This window comes from Impatiens glandulifera, chromosome 3 (assembly GCF_907164915.1).
Source record: "Impatiens glandulifera chromosome 3, dImpGla2.1, whole genome shotgun sequence".
Lineage (NCBI taxonomy): Eukaryota > Viridiplantae > Streptophyta > Magnoliopsida > Ericales > Balsaminaceae > Impatiens > Impatiens glandulifera.
Genome location: NC_061864.1, coordinates 24,705,408 through 24,728,302, shown reverse-complemented (window position 1 = coordinate 24,728,302; position 22,895 = coordinate 24,705,408). Strand labels below are relative to the sequence as shown.

Below are 22,895 nucleotides of genomic sequence, written 5' to 3'. Positions count from 1 at the left end.
AAGTCGTTGAAGGAACATTAATGCATCTTAATCCATACTTCATCCAAAGTTTTAACAAATATAAATTGGCCAATTCAAAAATATTATTATTTAAAGTAATTTAGTGTAACCTCCATCATATTGGTTTGATATTATTAGAAAATCTTAACAATAAATTACATTATTTTTTTTATCTTTTATTTTAAATCAATTATGAACTAAACGTTATAATTCTCATATTGATTAACAATATTTTTAAATTATTTTTAAATATATATATTTAGACTTTATAATTCTCTCTTCAAAATATTCTTACATTGGGTATTAGAGCCTTTAAGTTTTAACAATCCACAAAACCTTCTACTAAGCTATCCAATTTTCCAATTATCTTTCAATCCACATAAGTTTTCTACCAATATATTCAAATTTATGCCTCAACAAATATCAATCATCCAATTCCAGAGTTTAATAGTGAAGACTATAATTTGTGGTACGTGAAGATGAAGATTATCTTTCGATCTCTTAACCATTGGGAGATTGTGGAGAATGGAGTGGATGAATCAAAAGATAAAACCGAACTCAATAAAGACGGCCTGAAGGAACTAAAGCAATCCCAACAAGCTGACGCAAATGCTCTTTCAATCCTCCAAAGAGAAGCCACTACAACAATTTTTCCTAGAATTATGTGTGCTGATCTTATACTAGTCTATCCAATTTTCCAAATATTTTTCAATCCACATAAGTCTTCTACCAATATATCCAAATTTATGTCTCAACAAATATCAACCATCCAATTTCAGAGTTTAATGGTGAAGACTATAATTTCTGGTACGTGAAAATGAAGATTATCTTTCAATCTCTTAACCATTGGGAGATTGTGGAGAATGAAGTGGATGAGTCAAAGGACGCCTGGAGGAACTAAAGAAGTCCCAATGAGCTGACACAAACGCTCTTTCAATCCTCCAAAGAGTAGTCACTACCACAATTTTCCCTAGAATTATGTGTTCTGATACAACTAATGAGACATGGGAGATCTTACAAAGTGAATCTGTTAGACTTTAAATTATGATCGAGCCTTTCAAGTTCTTTAATTCAAGAAACGGGTTCTTGATGATCGGGGCCGATGGTGGAATTCAACACTCAAGCGCAGCGGACATAGAATGAGAGGAGAATTCGAGGTTAGAGAGAGAAGAGCCGAAGGGGAGGAGAGAAATACCACTAGATTACACCTAGCGGTCCAAGAAGGGGGAAGAGGGCCGAGAGATAACTTAGAGCACCAAGTTCCAAAATATTCAATTCATAGCCCCAAAAAGTGAGGTGGGCATCACCATTTAAAGAGGCTGGTTTACCCAAAAGTATTCGGTTACAACTACTTCCAACATAACAGAATTCGGTTTCAAGAGAGATAAGAGAGAAAGTAAACAAAACAGAATTATTCCATAAAAACATAAACTGGCCCATATAGACACTTGGGCCGAGAGACGGGTGCATAAAATATTTTTGGACCGAGGTTCTTGATGAGCAGCCCGTAACATAATCTCCCCCTTCGAGGTTCGTCGCCCTCGACGAAAAGAACGTGGACTGGTCAGCCTCTAATACGCAACTTCAACTTCAAAAATTTTGCTTCAGTCGGGCTTCGGCACATTCAGCAAGGGTCGCAACATAAGACCGTATTTTCTCAAAAAACTTTCGGCAGAATCGCTTCAGTAGTGGAACTGGCCGGGTCCTTGCGGTCTTTTGTGCTGCCGGGTCGCTTGTCACTCCGCCCATGTGAGGAATTTCTGTGCACCTAAGGTCAAGTTTTTCAGTGTTTAGAGCTGGCCTTGGTTGCTGCAATGTCCCCAGCGCCTGGTGCAAAAATAATTTTTTCCAACTTCGATTAAACTCCATACTTGGCTCAAAAATCCAGGCCAAATCTTTTTCCCAAACCAGCATAACAGCAACATCGAAGGAGCCATAGCTTCTAATTAAATCGTTAGGAATATCTTCCAAGGTCAATGCCGCGAGTGAAACAGTTTGGCCTTCGGGCTTACTCTTTACTTGCATTTTGGCAGCAACAATATATTCATCTAAGGTCTTTTCCAGCTGGTTTCCATGCATCAGACTGGCCTGCGTCCGAGGAATCCCCTTTAGGACCGTGGTTCTGTCTTGCTTCTCGTAGGATATGGTCAGCTTTTCAAAGTACCAAGAAGACGGGCCTAGAGTAATCAGCCATTCAATTCCCAACACAATATCATATCCGTCCATGGAAATTACCTTCATTTTTGTTTGGTATTCATTGCCTTCCATCGACCACTTCAAGTCCTTGCAACACTAGAACATAACACATTAGACCCATCGACCATTCTAACCGATTGCACCATGGTTGCTATGCTTTTGTGGTCTATTTTCTCCAAAATCCTGCTATTGATAAAATTGTGCGTGCTGCCTGTATCAATCAGGATCACCACCGGCAGGTTCCCAACTTTGCCAAGAATCTGGAGCGTTTGGAAAGCTTTAGACCCGGTCAAGGCATGTAAGGATATGGCTGGTTCATCCCTTGAGCCGAGCAATGAAGGTAGATCATCCAAAATAGGTTGTTGGTCAGGTTCTTGATCTTCTTGATTAGCCGAGACCATGAATAACTTTGATTTACACCTATGGTTTGGTTGCCATTTTTCATTGCAAGAGTAGCATAGGCCATTCTTTCGCTTTTCTTCCATTGAGGCTGGGTCTAATTGCTTAACATGGCCCTGGTTTGCATTTGAAGAGAACCCATATGATGAATTCTTGAAGTCAGTATTGGTGCTCGGCCCGGCTGTGTTGATGTTGGGTGGCGTGGGCAGCAACGATGCTTCAACGCTGTACAAATTACCACTACTCATTAAGGACCGATATGTTGCTTCTTGGACTTTAGTCATGGCCATGGCTTCGTTTAAAGAATCTGGAAATCGCAGCCTGATGTAGTTTGCAATTTCCTCCCTTAGACCAGACAAGTAGCAATCTACGACGTACTCCCTTTGCATGCTGTAGAGTTTTTGAAAGATCGACATGTATCGCATATTATATTCTTGAATTGACCCAACCTGTTTTAAATTCATCAGCTGTCTCATTGGTGTGTCATGTATAGAGGGCCCGAATTGAGTCATAATGTCTCTTTTGAACACGTCCCAAGATAAGGCTTCCATATGATTTCGGTTTTGAAGATATGACCCGTACCACATTCTTGCTTCGCCAGAAAAATAAATGGGGCAATTTCTAATTTAGTGGCATCCTTAGTTTTGTCCACCCTGAAAAATTGTTCGGCAGATATTAGCCATCCCTCGACATCCGACCCATCAAACCGAGGAAAATCGACCTTGGTTAGCCGAGTAGGAGGAGCATAGTGTTGGTCGTGGTTCTGGCCAGGGTGCGGGGGCCTAAATGGTGAAGGACCGTGGCAAGAATTATCATCATAGGGTGTGTAGCGGGGTTCTTGCACATTTCCAGACGCCCCGCTCTCAAAGGCTGCCATTCTTTCTTCAGCCGCATCAAATCTTCGGTCTATGGCAGCTTGCATCGCAGCTGTTTGTTGGGATAGGTTTTCAATGAGGGCCTTGAGCGCATCCATTTCTGATTGCTAGCGAGTTTCTACCATGTTGAGAATCAGCCAGCTCTGATACCAAGATGTTAGACTTTAAATTATGACCGAGCCTTTCAAGTTCTTCAATTCAAGAAACGGGTTCTTGATGATCGGGGCCGATGGTGGAATTCAACACTCAAGCGCAGCGGACATAGAATGAGAGGAGAATTCGAGGTTAGGGAGAGAAGAGTCGAAGGGGAGGAGAGAAATACCACTAGATTACACCTAGCGGTCCAAGAAGGGGGAAGAGGGCCGAGAGATAACTTAGAGCACCAAGTTCCAAAATATTCAATTCATAGCCCCAAAAAGTGGGGTGGGCATCACCATTTAAAGAGGCTGGTTTACCCAAAAGTATTCGGTTACAACTACTTCCAACATAACAGAGTTCGATTTCAAGAGAGATAAGAGAGAAAGTAAACAAAACAGAATTATTCCATAAAAACATAACCTGGCCCATATAGACACTTGGGCCGAGAGACGAGTGCATAAAAAATTTTTGGATCGAGGTTTTTGATGAGCAGCCCGTAACAGAATCTCAAGGAGATGTGAAAGTAAAAAAAATTAAGCTTCAATCACTACTCAAGGAATTCGAAATACCAAAGTGAAGGAGACAAAGACCCTGATGGAGTTCTCGACCAAAATCATTATTTTAGTCAACCAAATGAAATCTTATGGTGAAGATGTCACATACCAAAGAATGGTGCGAAAGATTCTCATATGCCTTCCTAAGAAATACGATCTCATTGTAGCCGTTATTGAAGAAATAAAGGATCTTTTAACACTCATAGTTCAAAAAGTGATATCATCCTTAAAATCATTTAAGCAACGATTGTCTAGACACTATGAAAAATCAATAGAGAGGGCATTTCAGTCAAAACTCAATACTAGCAACAAAGAACGAGATGATAACTTGAGTTTAACTAGTAAAAAGGGGAAGTTATTCAAGAGGACGAGGTGGACATAGATAAAAAGGCAAAGAAAATGATAAAATATTAAATTGAAATAACTATAATAAGACAAACCACTCTGAGAAGGAATGTTAGTGCATAGGTCAATCTAGATGCAATAAATGTCATCGACTTGGTCACTTCACCAAAGATTATCGAATTGGAAACGCACGTCAAGCAAGTCAGGATGAGACAAATCAAACAGGCCCAAAGATACATGGGACATTCTATGTGTGTCACATAACTAGTGACAAAGAGAGAGGAGAATTATTACTAAACAGTGGATGCAACAACCAAATGACGCCGACCTCAGAAATCTTCTCTAATATCGATAAAAGCATCAATACCCCTATTCAATTTAGGAATGGAGAGCAAGAGAAATGAAAATGACTTGGAAGGATCGTCATCAATACGAAGGAAGAACCAAGCTAAATTAACAATGTACTATGTGTGCTGAGTTTGAGCCAAAATTTACTCAGCCTCGGACAATTGGTGGAAAATGGGTGTAAGCTCTACTTCAATAACAATGAGTGTATTATCTTTACTATACAAGATAAGTCAAAGGTGTTCACCAAAATCAAAATGGTCAATTGAACTTTCATTCTCAACATCAATTATGAAAATTTAAAAGCTCACCTCTACCTCGAATTACCAAACTTCAACGTTATGGCCTCAACGAATTGGTCATCTAAACTTCCAAAACCTCAAGGAGTTGTCTGATAAGAATATGATATAAGGACTTACTCACATAGAAGAAACACAACACGTATGATAAACATGTGCTTTCGGAAAGGAACATCGACTTCCTTTCCAAAAAAGAGCGTCATGGAGAGCTAAAATTAGAACTTGTCTACACCGACGTTTGCGGACTAATGGATTCCCTTTCTAATGCTCAAAATAGGTATTTTGTTCTATTCATAGATGACCACACTCGTATGACTTGGGTTTATTTCATGAAACAAAAGTCCGAAGTATTTACAATATTCAAAAAGTTCAAGAGTTTAGTTGAAAAACAAAGTGGATGCTTATCAAAAGCCTACGAAGTGATAGAGGTAAGGAATGCACTTCTAAGGAGTTTCAAAAGTTTTATGAAGACAAAGGAATATAACGACAACTAACAGTAAGGTACACTCCTCAACAAAATGGTGTTACTGAGAGAAAAAAATCAAACAATCGTTGAAATAGTAAAATCAATGATTCACAAGAAATGTTTACCTAAAACCTTCTAAGCTGAAATAGTTTAAATCGTCGTTTACCTATTCAATCGATGTCTAACCACAACCATACCAAACAAGACTCCATTTGAAGCATGTAGTGGTAGTAAACCATCGATAAACCATCTCAAGATATTAAAAAAATGTGCTATTCTTAAATTACAAAAGTGAAATGAAGTAAATTTGACGAATCGAGTGAAAGATGTATTTTTGTTTGCTACAATACCATGAGAAAAATCTATAGAGTGTTTAGTCTTAAATAATGTCAAGTTATTATCAACTAAGATGTTCAAGTTGATAAAAATTCTTCGTGAAATTGGAAAGAAAACAAAGTTGAGAAAAATGACATTTTAATTAAAACTAACAATGATGAACATATTTCATCAGTGCCAAGTATACCAAATCCGAGCTTAGATCAACTCAATGAAGAAAATCGTAACTAAACTAAATTAACTTCATTAAACTCCTCATCTCCGAGTTCAACTCCAAAGAGTAACAGATCAATAGACAATATATATGATACATGCATCTATTGTTTAGTTGAGCCCGAAAACTTTGAAGAAGAAATCAAAGAAAATATTATGGAGGAAGAAATCAATGTGATCACGAAGAATCAGACATGGAAGCTTTATGATAAACCAACTGACAAATAAGTCATAGGTGTCAAATGGATTCACAAAGTTAAACATAACACAGATGAATCCATTCAAAGGAATAAAGAAAGACTCGTTAGGAAAAGTTATTCTCAATAGCCAAGAATTGACTACGGGGAGATATTTGCCTTAATAGCTTGGCTAGACACAATCATTGTAGCCGCAAGCAAATGATGAAAGTTTTATTAGCTCAATGTCAAGTCAGAATTACTCAATAGAGAATTAAAAGAAGAAGTGTATGTAGATTGACCTCAAGACTTCATTCTTAAGGGAAAAGAATATAAGGTCTACAAGCTCCAAAAAGAACTATACAGACTAAAACAAGCTCATCGCGTTTGATAAAGTGAGATCGACAACTACTTCAACCGAACAGGATTCGAGAAGAGTAAGAGTGAAGCAACCTTGTATGTCAAAATATAATGTATCGATATTCTTATAGTCACTCTATATGTTGATGATCTAATTTTCACTAGAAACAATAAGAAGATGATCGGTGTTAAAATATGTCATGACTAAAAAGTATGAAATGAACAATATGGGTCTACTTCGATATTTCTTGGGCATGGAGATCTACCAAGAAGAAGATACATTATTTATCTGTCAAAAGATATATATGCATAAAATATTTTAAAGAAATTTAACATGTTTGGATGTAATCCCGTATCTACACCACTAATTATGGGGGAGAAATTAAATAAATAAGATGGATGAGAACTAGTAGATGTCATTTCCACCTGGTGTAGCAAAACGTGTCTTACGCAATGTTCAATGAACAATCAACATCGGTTCGATCTTTCAAAAAAATCACGCACTTAACTTTGTTGGTTATTGTGATAGTGATCTTGATGGATCCTTATCTTATAGTAATCCGACATAATCTCATGTATGTTGCAAGCCTACTCTCAAGATTTATGAAGAGTCTGGGTCATTTCAACCTTAGTGTAACAAAATGTATCTTACATTATGTCCAAGGAAAAACCAACATAGGTATGAACTTTCAAAAAAATCACGCACTTAACCTTGTCGATTATTGTGATAGTGATCTTGGTGGATCCTTAGACAACATGAAAAACATATTGGGATACTATTTTTCTTTTAGTTCAACGATGTTCTCATGCTTTTCCAAGAAACAACAAACTATTGCACAATAATCCACCGAAGCCGAGTATGTTTCAGGATCACTAGCCACTTCACAAGCAATATGGCTTTGAAGAATTTTAGCTAATCTCGGTCATCCTCATAATGAATGAGTCTCGATGTACTACGACAACAAGTCTGTAATTTCTAGGGCTAAGAATCCAATTCACCACAGTCGAACTCGACATATAACACTCAAACATTATTTTATTCAACAAACGATAGAAGACAAAGAAATTTAACTTGAGTTCTATTGATCTGAAGAACATGTATTTGACATTCTCACAAATTACTTTCAAGAGAGAGGTTCCAACAACTCTAAGCTAGAACAGGGAATCCAACAAGACATTAAGGTGGTGTTAAAATTAATATGGTGTAACCTCCAAAATATTGATTAGATATTTTAGAAAATCTTAATAATCAATTTATTATTTTCTTGTCTTTTAGTTTAAATCAATTATGAATGAACGTTAGAATCCTCATATTGATTAACAAGATTTTTCAGTTATTTTTTAGCCTATATATTAAGGCTTTATAATTCAATTCTAATTGGAGGATACCAAAGTCTCTCAAAAAAAAATTGGAGGATACCAAATGCTATAATATTTTGAAGAGAGATTTTGATAGAGAATTAAAATTTATTATTGTTTTGATTAATTAGAATTTAATTAAAAATCCTTAATATATAGACTAGAAAATAACTTAAAAATCTTGATAATCAATATGAAGATTCTAACGTTTCACTCATAATTGATTTAAAATAAAAGACAAGAAAATAATGAAATTGATTGTTAAGATTTTCTAATAATATCTAATCAATATGGTGGAGGTTATACCAGATTAATTTTAACAAAAAATATTCTAACAATTATAAATAAGGAAGGCCTTCTTGAACTTCTTAAATATATAAGCAAGTATTGCATATAACTTAAACAAATCAAGTGTTTCCGACAAAGTTTAGTTGCAAATGTAGGACAGTCTATACTTGAAATGACAGATCGTTCATTGTTTTTAGTACTTTGCAACCATAAGTGGTAATCCCTCCATCCTATCTAGTGGATAGTTCTCACCACTTAAGACTCTAACAACTTGTTGTGTCCCACATAGAGGTCGACATCAGGCTGGCCTGCCAAACCATGATATGTATCGTGCTGTGCCTCGTGTTAATCGTGTCGTTCCCGTGCCGTGACTAAACAATAAAATATCTCGGCCTAGCACTGCCTTTTAGTTTGTGTCGTGTCGTGCAACAGGTCTTAGAGGTTAATAGTACTGGTTGTGCCGGCCCAAACCGGTACTGTGAGTTTTGATGGGTCACATGTCAGCACGATAACATTTCATGAGTCGTGTTGGGTTTTTTTTTTGGCCCATTGGCCTGTCCCGACTGGGTTTTATTTTTTTTGCCCATCGGCTTGGCCCGACTGCTAATAGTCCGCGGCACGACACATCCCATCAATGAGGAAAAAGACAAAAATACGGTAACATAAATAACGGTAACATTTTTACAAACATTGTAAATTGGATGTTTCTCTTCATTCTCAAATCACTCATTCTTCTCTCAGTTATCTTTTCTCATTCATTGATCTTTTCTCTCAAGTTTTCACTCTCAATTCTCACTTATTGATCTCTACACTCAATACTAAATTTTTACTACTCTCATTTGTCACTAATGGAAAATTTTGGAGAATCTTTTCCTAATGGTGCAGCATGTTCTCGACGAAGAAGACATGTCATTAAAAATGTCCCGCCATTTCATTTTCAAGAGGATGAAGATGATAAAATCCAAGTCGACGATGAAACCCCCAAGTTATGGCTGGGTCTTCAGTTTATACAACAGGATCAGGTAACACTAACACTAAGAGACGTCGAACTGGTGAGGTATGAAATCATTTTGATATATTAAAATCGGGCACTACATCTAAGTGTAAAACATGCTCACAAATTTATTCTTGTAAAAGTTCTAGTGGTACATGACATCTAAAAAGAGATATTAACACATGTAACTCTTGAAATAACTCAAACTCAACTAATTAATACTACATTTTAAAAAAAAAATATGATGTTGAAATTGCTTAATATGAACTGACTAGACTTGTTATAACAAATGAATATTCATTTTACACGCTAGAATCAAAAACATTTCTTAAGGCAATGAATAATTCTTTGCATGGAATTAAAGTTAAGAAAATATTTTAAATGAGTATTGAGAGTAGAGATCAATAAGTGAGAAATAAGAATGAAAACTTGAGAGTAAAGATCCATAAATGAAAAAAATAATTAAGAGAAGAATAAATGATTTAAGAACGAAGAGAAACATCCCATTTATAATCTTTGTAAAAAATTTATCGTTATTTGTTATTTATGTCACCGTTTTTTTTCTTTTCTGTACTGACGGGGCATGTCAGGTCGACGGGCCAAAAACATCCAACCCAGCACGGCCTATGAAATGTTACCGTGCCGACCTGTGGCCCGTAAAAACACACCGTGTCAGGCCGGCACAACCCACTACCAACTTTTAGTCCACATCATGTATTGGGGCACATTTGATCTTATTTTATTTAGTTATTTTTTATTACTATTTTACCATTATAAGGAGACTATATAACCTTAGACTAGTTTCATTATGATGAGGTTGATATTTGTAATAAAGTACTCTATAGTTCCTCTCTAATACAAGTTGGTCGTGAGCCATTAGTATTCTTTTATATCTCCGATTTTTTATCTTCTCTTCTTCCGATTTTTTATCTTCTCTTCTCCCTCAGTCTTGTATATTTTTTGATCTCTAGTTAAGTTTATATATGTTACATTCATACGGGACACTACAGTTGGTATCAGAGCATCCTCGTTCCTAATGACAATTACACAATGGATGAATTCAGAAGAGGGTGCCGACATAATTCTTAGTAAGTTGGACGTATTGGAAAAAGATCACCAAGATCTGAAGAAAGATGTGATTGAGAATTCCCAAAGATTCAAAAAAAAATTGAGAATGAGCAGGAACTCATCGAATCTCCGGGAAATCTCCAAGAATATGAACAGAACGTTGGAACTATTGTTGATACAGAAGTTAGAGGAATTTTCGCATAACAATAATAGTGAAGGTCTAACGCACGTACCCTGTGAAACGGTGCAAGAAATTCAAGAAACGATAATCTAGGGGATCAAGACCAAATTTTTTAGGAATATTGCCGACACCGCCATTACATGAAACTTTTTCAGGTCATTCTAACAGAATTCAAGGGGGCTCTATTGCAAAGTAACCCAATATGGAGTTTGTGCATTTTGACGGAACAATCCAAGGGGATGGATACCGAAAGTCACACGTTTCTTTGAAAACCATTATGTTAAAAGACAATGACAAAGTGAGGTACGCCGCTTATTATCTAGAAGGTGCAGTAGACGTATGGTTTATAAATTACTCGGTTGAAAGAGGAATAATATTGTTGACAGAATTCTTGGAAGCAATCTTGACAACGTTTCAAGAAAAAAGGACATCGAGCCATCGAGGTGTGGTCGTGGAATTTAACTAATTAAGTTCGTCAAGAGGTGAACTAAAAGACTACATTCTAAAATGGATGGAGCTAGTGAGAGCTCTTTCGGCGAGATTCATGACGCCACAAACAAATGATTACTATACTCGCAGTTTCTTGGGAGGATTGAAGGTTGAAATTAAAGCGGTGATTAATTTGTTACAATTTACTTCTCTAGATTTAGAGAATACTAATAAAAAGACGAAGCTTAACGTGAATTCGACAAATTTTATAAGTACTCTTGACAAGAGGACTAAAATGGTTTAATGGTGAACCACTTGGGTTAATGTTAGCCCAGAAGAAACACACAAACAAACAGCGGTCATTCTACCAAGCTAGGTCATTCTACCAAGCTAGAAGGGAAAAATGGCTATGTTACAAATACGGGACAAATATAAAAAAAATCATAAATGCAAAGTTCCACAAATATGTTTATTAGAAGGATGAAGGGATGCAAGAAATATTTACATCTATGGAGTAAGATGAGCATAGTTTGGTCGAAACTTACAAGGGAACTTTAAGAGGATAAGAATGTTGTGTTTTCCGGATATCTGAACTATCCGAAATCAGATTTACGAGCTTATAAATATCTAACTCTTCAATTTAATTTTCGATTTTGACTAATTTATAATTGTGTGGAATATTATATTTGAAATAAGTGGTGTTTTGATGTATTACTTTTTTAAATATTTTTTAATAGTGATTATTGCATTCAAGAAAATGTGCAAAATATTTCGGATAATCCGTATATATCCGTGTCCGAAAAAAATCGAATAATTTGGATTCAGATAGTTCGGACTCGGATAGTAAAATATGAAATTCGGATAGTTCGGATAGTTCGAATTCGGATAATCTGAATGCTCACTCTTATTAGTACCATCATCGTCTATATACTCTACTATGAACTACTATTGTTCTAAAACTTAATATATGCAAGCTAAAGGGGAGGAACTTACAGTACAATAAGCCGTGGAAAGAACAGTGGCTCCCAATCGTTTATATACAATCTAAAGGAGAGGAACTCACAGTTGGATAAGCCGTCGAAGGAACAATTGCATTTTATGCCTGTATTCTACATGTCGATGAAAGCTCATGTGCATGGGTTCCCGTTTAGATCTACCCGAAGATCCAGAGAGATCTTCGTACAAACAAAAGAACTCGAAAGCAATGGTAAGGGAAGAGAAGAGCATTCGTCCGTTGGAAAAAGATGGAACGAAAATGTAGAGAGATCATAAACCTAAATTTTTAACTATTTATCTATTTATAATAATAGTAAAAACTAAAATAATAGAAAATAGTTTAAAACTAATTAATAGGACATAATATAGGGTCTCCATAATACGACATGCGATAATTACGTAATTAGTTGTTAATACTTTTGTATTCTTTTTAACTATAATCTTGTGTATATATATATTATATATCTTGTTTTATTATATAACTTATCAAAGTTAATGTAAAATTGTTATTTGAATTTAATTTAAAAGATCATAGAATAATCTTAAATAATAATAATTTAAATATGTGTATATTAACCCAATTGTATATATTTTATTCTATAATTGGAGATTTATTAATTTGGTATTAGTTATAAATATATTATTTAGGAATTAGTTTTTTTTAATTTTGGTTAAAAATAATAATTTAAAGCTTAACTGATATTTATTTTTTCAATTTGTTATAAAAGATTATTAAAAGATATTTAAAATTTAAATTTAAAATTTTATTGACCTATTGAATCCAAAATACTAAAGGAATATATTAGATTTTGAATATTATCTCTTACTCTATTTATATAATATAAGACATTCATGAAATAGTTTTTTATAGTCTCTCAACAATATTAATAGTTTTCTTTTCTTCATCCTTTCAAGGTTAATTTCTTTCCAAATAAATTTATTTATCCCATTCAGTGTGAATGTCCTTGTTCTTTCCCAATACCACAATCAACAATAGAAACTTCATAGTTCATCTGCTGCTGTTTCAAAACATTATTGGGAAGCTATGTTTGAATGAACAAATAAGGTATAAATTAAGTGTGTTTACGGGGCTACCTACTTAATCCGTTTTCTTATTTATTTTTTTCGAATAAATTAATTGATAAAAAAAATTAAAAAATGATATGAAATATGAGTTTTGATGGGCATTATGGTTTATTCATCCATTCAAAATACTTTCTTTTTTGAAGGATCAAGTTAGATGCCAGAGAAAAGATCTAACTCTAAAAGCAAAAAACACTATAAAACAGTCAGGATGATCTACACTGATCCATACGCTACAGATGAAACGGACAATGACCAGAAGTTAAATTCGATAAATGAGAAGCGGTTTGTTAAGGAAGTTAAATACCCTATGATCAATCATGCAAAAACACGGGTAAAGAAACAGAAGCCGAGATCTCCATCTTCGTCGAAATTCAAAGGAGTTAGAAAAAGAAAGTGGGGGCGATATGCAGCCGAGATTAAAAATCCAGCCACAGGTAAAAGATTGTGGCTTGGCACTTTCGATACTCCCGAAGAAGCTTCCATTGTTTATGAGAATAAAAGGATCGAATTTGATATCCTCCGAGCACAAACTACTACTCTATCAAATACGCGACGACGAATCCCTTCCCCATTCACCAATCCCATTCCCAATCCCAATCTAGTTAAATTTGATAATGATATTGTACCTTCACCCCTTGTGAATAACAATTTAGATTATAGGGAAGACAAATATTATGGCATATCGAAACAATTAGACGAACATAAGGTTCCTCTTTACAAAATCAAGTTAGAATATAATTCAAATCAATTTGAATTTAAACAAGTCGCTAACGATGGATTATTTAGCTGTCAACATGACGAGGAGAATTCAAAACTATATGAAGAGTCTTCATCTTCGTTTCTAAATGGATCGATCGATACTGAAATTAAATTTGACAATTACAACTTTGATTTTTCGTATAATCAAAATGTTTATTTCAATGGCAATTGAGATTATTTGGTTATTAAAAGTATTGAAGTTCAATTTAACAACTCCTAAAAACACTTCAAACATGGTAGAGAAATATACCCGCCAAACTAACCTATACACATTAATTTATTTTTTTGTTTATAATTGTAATTATGAGTATTTTTTTTTATTATTAATTTTGAGTTTACATCTATATTTTTTTTTCGATAAAAAGGAGAATTAATTTGAAAAATAAAGGGGACCCGTAGAATAATGACCAGTTAAACGGAAATATATATCACAATTCACAAGAATCGGTTAAAAAGTAGTTTAATATTGTGTTTGTTTAAAATATAATTTATTATACAAAGACAAAATTATTTTATTCTTTACATCTGTATAGTTTATTAGTTTAGTACTCTTAATTATTAAATATAAATACTAATTAGATTTTTGTTTAATATATGAAATTGTAACATATATTTTTACTTTATCATAATTTTATTTTAATTAATTTGAATAATAATAAATAATATAAAAATAAAATGTTAATAATATTTTTTTTACTATTTTAGATTATATATTAATAATAATTATAAATAAACTTTCTTAATGATTATTAGTCTGTTTATTTTTAAAAAATATATAATACTATATATGATATATATTCACAATAAAAAAATAACATAAATAATTAAAATTATTATAAATAATTTTAAAATATATATGGTCAAATTCTTATTTGAGTATAGAAACTTAGATTATTTGGTTGGAAATTTGAATTATGATACATTATGCTCAAATTTTCACAATTTTATTCTTTTGAGAATCTTTTTAAGCGTATTATTTTTTTAATTAATTTGTCACATTTGTAAATCAAATTATATATACAAACATTTTGAATGTATTCTTTTCCAAATTTCGCATTTCTTGAAATCTATACATTTTAATTTTTCAATGTTTAAGTAATTAAAAAACAATGTGTAATATAAAAATATTTGAGAAGATTAAATAAAAAATGGACAAAAGAATTGGACATATTTGTTTTTAAATTAAGTATTTTTTTAGAGATGTACAAAAAAACTGCTAATTTAAGTGTCTTTCAAAATGTCTAATAATGTAAAAAATAAAATTAAGAGATAATTATTAATTTTTATTATAAATGTGATAAATTAATTAAAAAAATAAAATAAAATTAATTAGGAAAAGATGGAATCATTGTAACTTTCCAAATGAAATAAGAAAATAATCGGAGATGGTGTAATAAAACCAATAAATCTCAAGATAATTCTTTTATCTTGTTTTATATTTTATTTAAGTTTGATTATACTGTAATTATTCAGTCAAATAAGGTTGAACATTTTAAATAACTCTTAATTATTTAAAAATCTCGAAACATGTCCTAAGGTTTAAAATGCTTTATTTTGTTTATAATTTTATTTAATTAATTTTAAAAGCTTATATTATTAATTAAATATATATTTTGTTTTTTAAAATTATTTTGATTGACTCTTTTATTTATTTAATATAACATTTTAAATAAAAAAAATACTTGGACCAAGAATTTCATCAGCTTTGATCTCTAAAACTCAGCAATCTTAATGATCAAATCAGCCTGCATCTCTTGTAATATTCGATTTGCATCATCTCTGGTAAGACTCTTAAAGAAGCCATTGACGAAATTCAAATGAGAGGTCGAAAGCTGAACACAGTTGTTTTAAAACAAACCTAGTCGAACTGATGGACATCGGATAGAAAAAAAAAATAAATATATATATATATATATATACTCAAATTAAACATGATTTTTATTTATTTTATTTATATATATTAGTATTATTTAAGTCTTTCTACAAAAAAAAAAAAATATATATTATTACTTATTCAAAAACATTCCCTCATTCATTATTTTCTCTCTTTAGAAATAAGTTGTGTTGTTTCTCTTTTCATCATTTAGATTTGAGTTAATGTTGTGATTGGTTAAATATGAAAATTTATTTAACCGGATCAGATTTGTCATCTCGAATTTTTGTAATCCGAATAATAAATTCAATTTTTGGTGGGTCGTATGATGTTTCCTACCCTCCAATCGTGTTGATGACAATTTCTCAAGTTCGTATTCATTTTCTTTTTTGGAGGCTTTTTTTATATTTTTAATGATGATGTTGTCAGATCTTGAGTTCTTATAATTTATCTTTAATTTGGAGGCTTTTTTTACAGGTACCTTTTTAATATTTTTTTATGTTTTCCTCGTTATTTTGACACATTTGTAAATAATTAGTTATTATTTGACATTTTTTTTTTCCGACGTTGGTTACCAACCTCGAGCAAAAATAATTTTTACTACAGCTCAAAATTGTAGGTAAAAATTCTTCCTACAATGCTTAATTGGTTTGCTCGACTTGTTCTTTTTCATCACTCATTGTTATTTAATTTAAATAAGTTCGCTTTTGGATTTACAGAATAAAATTACTTGTGATTGATTGAACAATATCATTTAAATCTTAATGCAAATTTATATTATGTAATTGCTAGATTTGATTTTTTAGATGTTATTTCCTATTATTTGTCAATTAATGTTCTATTTGTAATTTCTTATTTAATTTAGTGCTAATTAATTTATTATAAATAAAACTGTTTTTTTTTTTGTTAGAAAAGTAAAAATAATCTTTAAAAAACCTCTAAAAAGAGTAAAAAGTCATTTGTTTTTGTTTCCTTGTTTTTTTTGACATTCTAATTAGCCCGATTGAATTTTTCATCCCAAATTTTTATAATCTAAATACTACTCTTAGATTTTGTGGATCGTTTGTTGTTCATACCTGCTAATTGTCTTGGTGATGTTTTTTCGAGTATGTGTACATTCACTTGTTAACAATAAATATACAATATTATAGATTTTGTGTTGTTTCTCTTTATTCAATTAAGAGTTATTGAAATTAATATTTTATTTAGAAGTTCTCTTACATGTATATTTATTTGATTTATACGGATTTTTGATATTTTGACATATATTTACCAATCCACGGGTTAAGACAAATTTTGATGCAACATAAAATATTTGGTAGAGATTTTTTTGACACCGCAGGACACATAAAAATTGGAGTGTCTACAAAAAAAAAAAAAATTTAAAATTGTTAGAATTTTTCTATTGAAATTTTAATTTTTTTTTATAATATTTAATATTTTAATTTTTATTTAGTTGTTTTGGTTTTTAAATATTATTTTATATTATTTGTAAATTTTTTTTTTTATATATAACTGTTTTTTTTTAACTCTTAACTAGATTCCAACCACTAATTTATAATATATATATTATTTATTATTTAAATCATAATAATTTAGTTTATTTAATATTCTATTCTTTGTCATGTTTATTATATATATTATTTAATAAAAAAAATTCTTATTCAATTTTAATTGAGTGATATATATTAATTATAAATAATATATACAAAATTAAAACAAACAATTAAATGATTTAAATATTATATTGTTAGAAAATATCAAACTATCACGTCATTTTTGTTGCTGAGGATCAATTCGTTTTTGACTAATTTTAGTTTAATTTTAAAATTTATGTAGGTAATTTTAAATAATACATATTCAAAATAAGTGTTAAAATATTTTTTATTTACCCATTATTTGGTATATATTTTATTTATAAATGAATATTTATTAATTAGTTGTAATGTAAGTTAGAAAAAAATAATTTATAGCTTGTTTGATATTGATTATTTTTTTAAAAATTTGTATCAATATTTGATTGGATGTAAAATATATGATTTGAATAGGAGTGACTGAGGAGAGAATTTAGGAGATAGAATGCGGGGAATGATGTGTTATGATAAAGGGTGAGGAGAGAGAAGAGAGAATAAAGTAAAATTTTGTTATTTTTTCGGTAAATAACGTTATTCCCTCTCCCAATCATTTCTTTTATTAAAATATATTTTATATTTTAATTTATATAAAAAAAGTATATTGACTTTTAAATGAATTTACAATCTAAGTATTCAATTAATTAGTAAAAATATAAAAAATATTATAATAATTCAACTAATTAAAAATAAATTAATTTATCATTTTATATAAAAAAAATTTAAAAAACTTGGTAAACTGTTTTAAAAAACTCAACAGAAATTGAAAAAAATCAAGTAAAATAATAAATATCAGGAGAACAATAATGGAAACTTTTTAGCCGTTTGTTTTGTTATCTCTTTATATCTACCAATTCCTTTTAAATATGCATAATATTTTTCATTTTCATGAGTTGAATATGAATATTTTTAGTAAAACAAGTAAAGAAATATTTTGTATATTCTCACTAATTCTCCCTTCTTTGATCAATGTAAGTATTCTAATGTAAGTATTCATTATCTATCTTAATCTAATGAATTTCCATGGGTTTTTGATAAGTTTAAGATTTAACCAATTTGTTTATTCATATATGTAGAATAATGTCAATTCTGGAGAATCAAGTAAAATACAAAAGCAACGATCTAAATCAAAGATTATATATAAAACACTCAGAATCTTTTACAGCGATCCAATGGCTACAGATGAATCTGACAACTGCAAGAAAACAAATTCTGTGATGGGGAAACAGATTGTTAAGGAAGTTAGATACCCAATGACGATGAAGATTGATCATAAAAAAGCTATTTTGGGTCATTTGAAAACAGAAACCACAAAAACTAAGAAAGGGAGATCTTCTTCTTCGACAGAATTTAGAGGAGTTAGGAGAAGGTCATGGGGACGATATTCAGCAGAGATTCGAAATCCTGTTACGGGTATAAGATTGTGGCTTGGCACTTATGATACTCCCTTGGAAGCTTCTATAGTTTACGAGAAAAAGAAGGCTGAGTTTGATAGCATTCGGCCACAAACTAAGATTAAATTGAATAAACGGCAAACTTCGACGTCTGTTATCAAGATTGTTCCCGATCCCAAACCTGATCATGATGAAGAAGACATTTCGAAACTATTTGAAGAATCTTCGTCTTTGTTTTTAAATGAATTAATAGATACTTTGAAAGTGGACAACATTATGGATTTTCCAATGATGGATATCAATAATGAAGGAGGAGTTTTTAATGGATTAGTTGATACTGAAATGAAGATTGACAACAACATTGTGGATAACATTGTGGATGTGGATTGTCCAATGATGATGGTGGATTGTCCAATGATGATGGATATCAACAAAGAAGATATCAACAAAGAAGAAGTTTTAGGAGTTTTAAATGGATTGGTAGATACTAAAATGAAGTTTCACAACAACATTGTGGATTGTCCAATGATGATGGATATGAACAAAGAAGGAGTTTTAGAAGTTTTAAATGGATTGGTAGATACTAAAATGAAGTTTGACAACAACATTGTTGATTTTCCAATGATGGATATCAACAAAGAAGGAGTTTTAAATGGATTGATAGATGAATTGGTAGATACTGAAATGAAGTTTGACAACAACATTGTTGATTTTCCTGATTTTCCAATGAAGAATATCAGCAAAGAAGAAGTTTTAAAAGGAGTTTTAAATGAATTGATAGATACTGAATTTAGTTCAATGATGAAAGGAAAACAGGATCATGTTTATTATGTAAATAATGAAAATGAAAATATTGATTGGTTACAAAAAAAAATTTAACTCTTAATTTTATTTTTTATTTTTGGTGTTATCTGGTATTCCTCTCAACTTATTTTCAGGTACTCATAGCTCAAGGAGGGAGATATGCTGTCCCTAAATGTCCCAAAGGCTGGACATCTTTAAAATTAGTGTATTTCAACATCTTTAGTGAAGCCTTCATACATTTTTTTAATATAAAAAATACACTAATTTTGAAGATGGTTCACTTTTGGAGATAACACATAACTATCATTCATGGCTAAGATCTTTAATATAACTAGGAAGATCCCCGTGCGATGCACACGGATAAAAATATATTGTTATAACGTTCGCGTTCATTAAATTTGATGTTTAATTTAAAATATAAAATGTTATTAGTCTAGCTGGTTAAAGAGTTGTACTTGTTTTTGTTTTGCGAACCATACCTATAACATTTTTAATTTTATTTTTAACCATTTTAAGTTTATGAGCGGGTGAACCCACAATCCGACCCAAGTATCCATTATTCTCACATATATATCTAAATTAAGCACATCTCTCAACCAATCACAATCCCGACACTTTCAAAATTAAGCATCATTATATATATATAGATTTTTGATAACTAACATGTTTAATATATTTTTGGTAAAATGAAGATATTTATTAGATATTTTACAATATAAATAAAAATAAAGTATTTTAAAATTGTAGAAATTAACCTTTTTTTTAATTAATATATATATAAATAAATAAATAAATAAATAAATGATTAGTTGAGAGAGTTTAGATAAGGGAAATAATCTAATTAATTTTAAAAAATAAAATAATTTCTCTCTCTTTTATATTTCTACACACTTTTACTTTTTTTAAACATTATTAGATTTATAGAAGCTATTTAAATTAAAATTAGTCTTATATATATTTTAAAATAACAATATTATTTCACTATATTAAATTTTTAAGTTTGAAATTTATATTCTAAAATATTTATTTTATAATTTTTAAATATATGAATAAATTATATTATCAAAAAAATATAATTAATAATTTAAAATATAATAATAGTTAATTTCATATAAAATTATAATTTTAACATATTTTATAATAACAAAATATAATTATATTATAAAAAACTATTATTAATAATTTTAAATATAATAATAGTTAATTTCATATAAAATTATAATTTCAAAATATAATTAGGGTTGTATGCTTTTTTTTTTCTTTCCTTTTCTCTTTCTCAATTTAAAAAATATTATAAAATTACATTTTAAAGAGCGGTTCGTGCGATTTGAAATTTGTTAGCTCCATATCTTATATTCCTCTCGAATCCCGAGTGATATGAAGAACCAAAAAGCTCGACCCGTGCACTTTTTAGAAAATGTTTTTAGTCAATTTTTTTTTTTTGTTAAGTTTCGTGGTTTACCTTAATCTCGAATCTTGTAAAATTAAACGAGAGATCGACTCTCTTATGAATCGTCTCTTTTTAAGTTGAGATGAAAAACCGAAATAAACCTTAGTAATAATTAGACATACTTTTGACTTTTTTTTTAAGAGTGGTCACTTAGTTTACCTCAAGAAAAATTAAGAAAAAAAAGGTTTTAAAAATTTTTTTGAGCTCGGTGCTTGGTTACTGCTGAAAAAATAACCTCTCATTTCTAAAATCGTTTAGACCTATCATAGATCAAAATAAGTTGAATACTCAATATGCCAAAACAATTCCGCCGGTCGGCTGCTCATGTTTTACTGAACCGAGACAGTGCACTTAACTACTTAAGAACCAAACTTAGGCATATGGAAAAGAACCAGAGCAAATCCCATTCTTCATATAAATCAAATCAATGGAGTCAAGTCATCAGAAAGTCAAGTGATCACACATATATCAGATCTTCTTTTAGATGAAATTCTATCATCGTTTCAAGTTATTAAAATCAACAAAATGTTAGAAATAGATCAGGATCGAATCAACATAAATGAAAGAGAGAAATTTAAAACTTGTTATATACTAATTTGAAACTTACAAAGCTTAAAGAAGCTCCAAAAGACTGAAAAATAACCTCTATCGGATTAGAACGCTAAGCTTTGGCCTCGTCGATCTCTTCTCTTCTCTTCTCTTCTCTTCTCTTCTCTTCTCTTCTCTTCTCTTCTCTTCTCCGTCAATGGTAAATCCTTCTTGGCTTGCTCTTAGAGGGTCCTAATATTTAAGGACGACAATTTGAAACCGTCCCGTGAAAACCGAACCAAATTGTCCCGTTTGGGACGATTTTTCCCCGAAACCGAACGAAGATGGGACAGAATGGTATTTGTGTCCCCCGGATTTCACCCCGAATATTATAAACATAATTAAATATAGAGGAGTGATAGAGTGAGGGAATTTAGTGAGGGAATTTGGTGAGGGAATCACATGGCATCATTGGTTGGGAAAATGTAAAAGTGAGAGGAAAGAGAGAAAAGAGAGAAATTATTTGATTTTTCAGCGATTAAGATTATGTCACGTCATTCCCTCACCAAATTCCCTCACCTAATCATTTCTATTAAATATATTAAATCACTAATATATATATTTATTTACTCTATTTCACAAGAGTATTAAAATTATTTCTTTATAATAATATAAAATTTTAATATATTATAATAATATATATTAGGTTAAAAAATTCGTTTATATAATTTTATTGTATAATTTTTATTTACTTTTTATAAATAAAAATTATTAAGGCCTTGTTATTTTTGGTTTTTTAAAAAACTCATCCCAAATTAATTTTCCAATCAATCACTTTTCAACAATCACATCACTCATTTCATTAACCAAAATACTAAAATACCCTCTATTTTAAATTATTATTTTTTATTTTATTCATATATATCAATACTCTTTAAGTCTTTTTATCAAAAATAATCATCACCTCCTCAAAATCATCACCAATCATTACATTTTTCTATTTCTAGGTTTTTTTAAAAACTCAAATTCGAACAAGGCCTAACAGTGCCCCGCGGAATTTCTCAAAATCGAAAAAAACCGAACGAGGAAAAAATTATATTAAAAAGAATCTCCGACATTAAAACGGGACAGAATGATAATTACATTCCCTCTCATTCCCATCCTTTTAATACTCTCTTCTCTTTCTAACTATTCGTCGAACTACTCTAACCTCTTTTTCTACCTACCCGTCCCCTTTTAACAACATTTAGGATAAGGTAAATCATCTCTCTTAAATTCATTTATAATTTTTTATATTTCTCTCATAATATAAATATATATTCTCTCTCATATATATATATTCTCATCATATTT

General features: G+C 30.9%; 1 protein-coding gene across 1 annotated transcript; it reads left to right on the top strand.

Annotated features, from left to right (window-relative positions):
- The first annotated feature begins 13,311 nt into the window (after window positions 1–13,311).
- Window positions 13,312–14,034, top strand: LOC124930055 (ethylene-responsive transcription factor CRF5-like). The gene has a single exon (XM_047470423.1). It carries the CDS (start codon window positions 13,312–13,314, stop codon window positions 14,032–14,034), a length of 723 nt encoding a protein of 240 aa, XP_047326379.1.
- The last annotated feature ends 8,861 nt before the right edge of the window (window positions 14,035–22,895 follow it).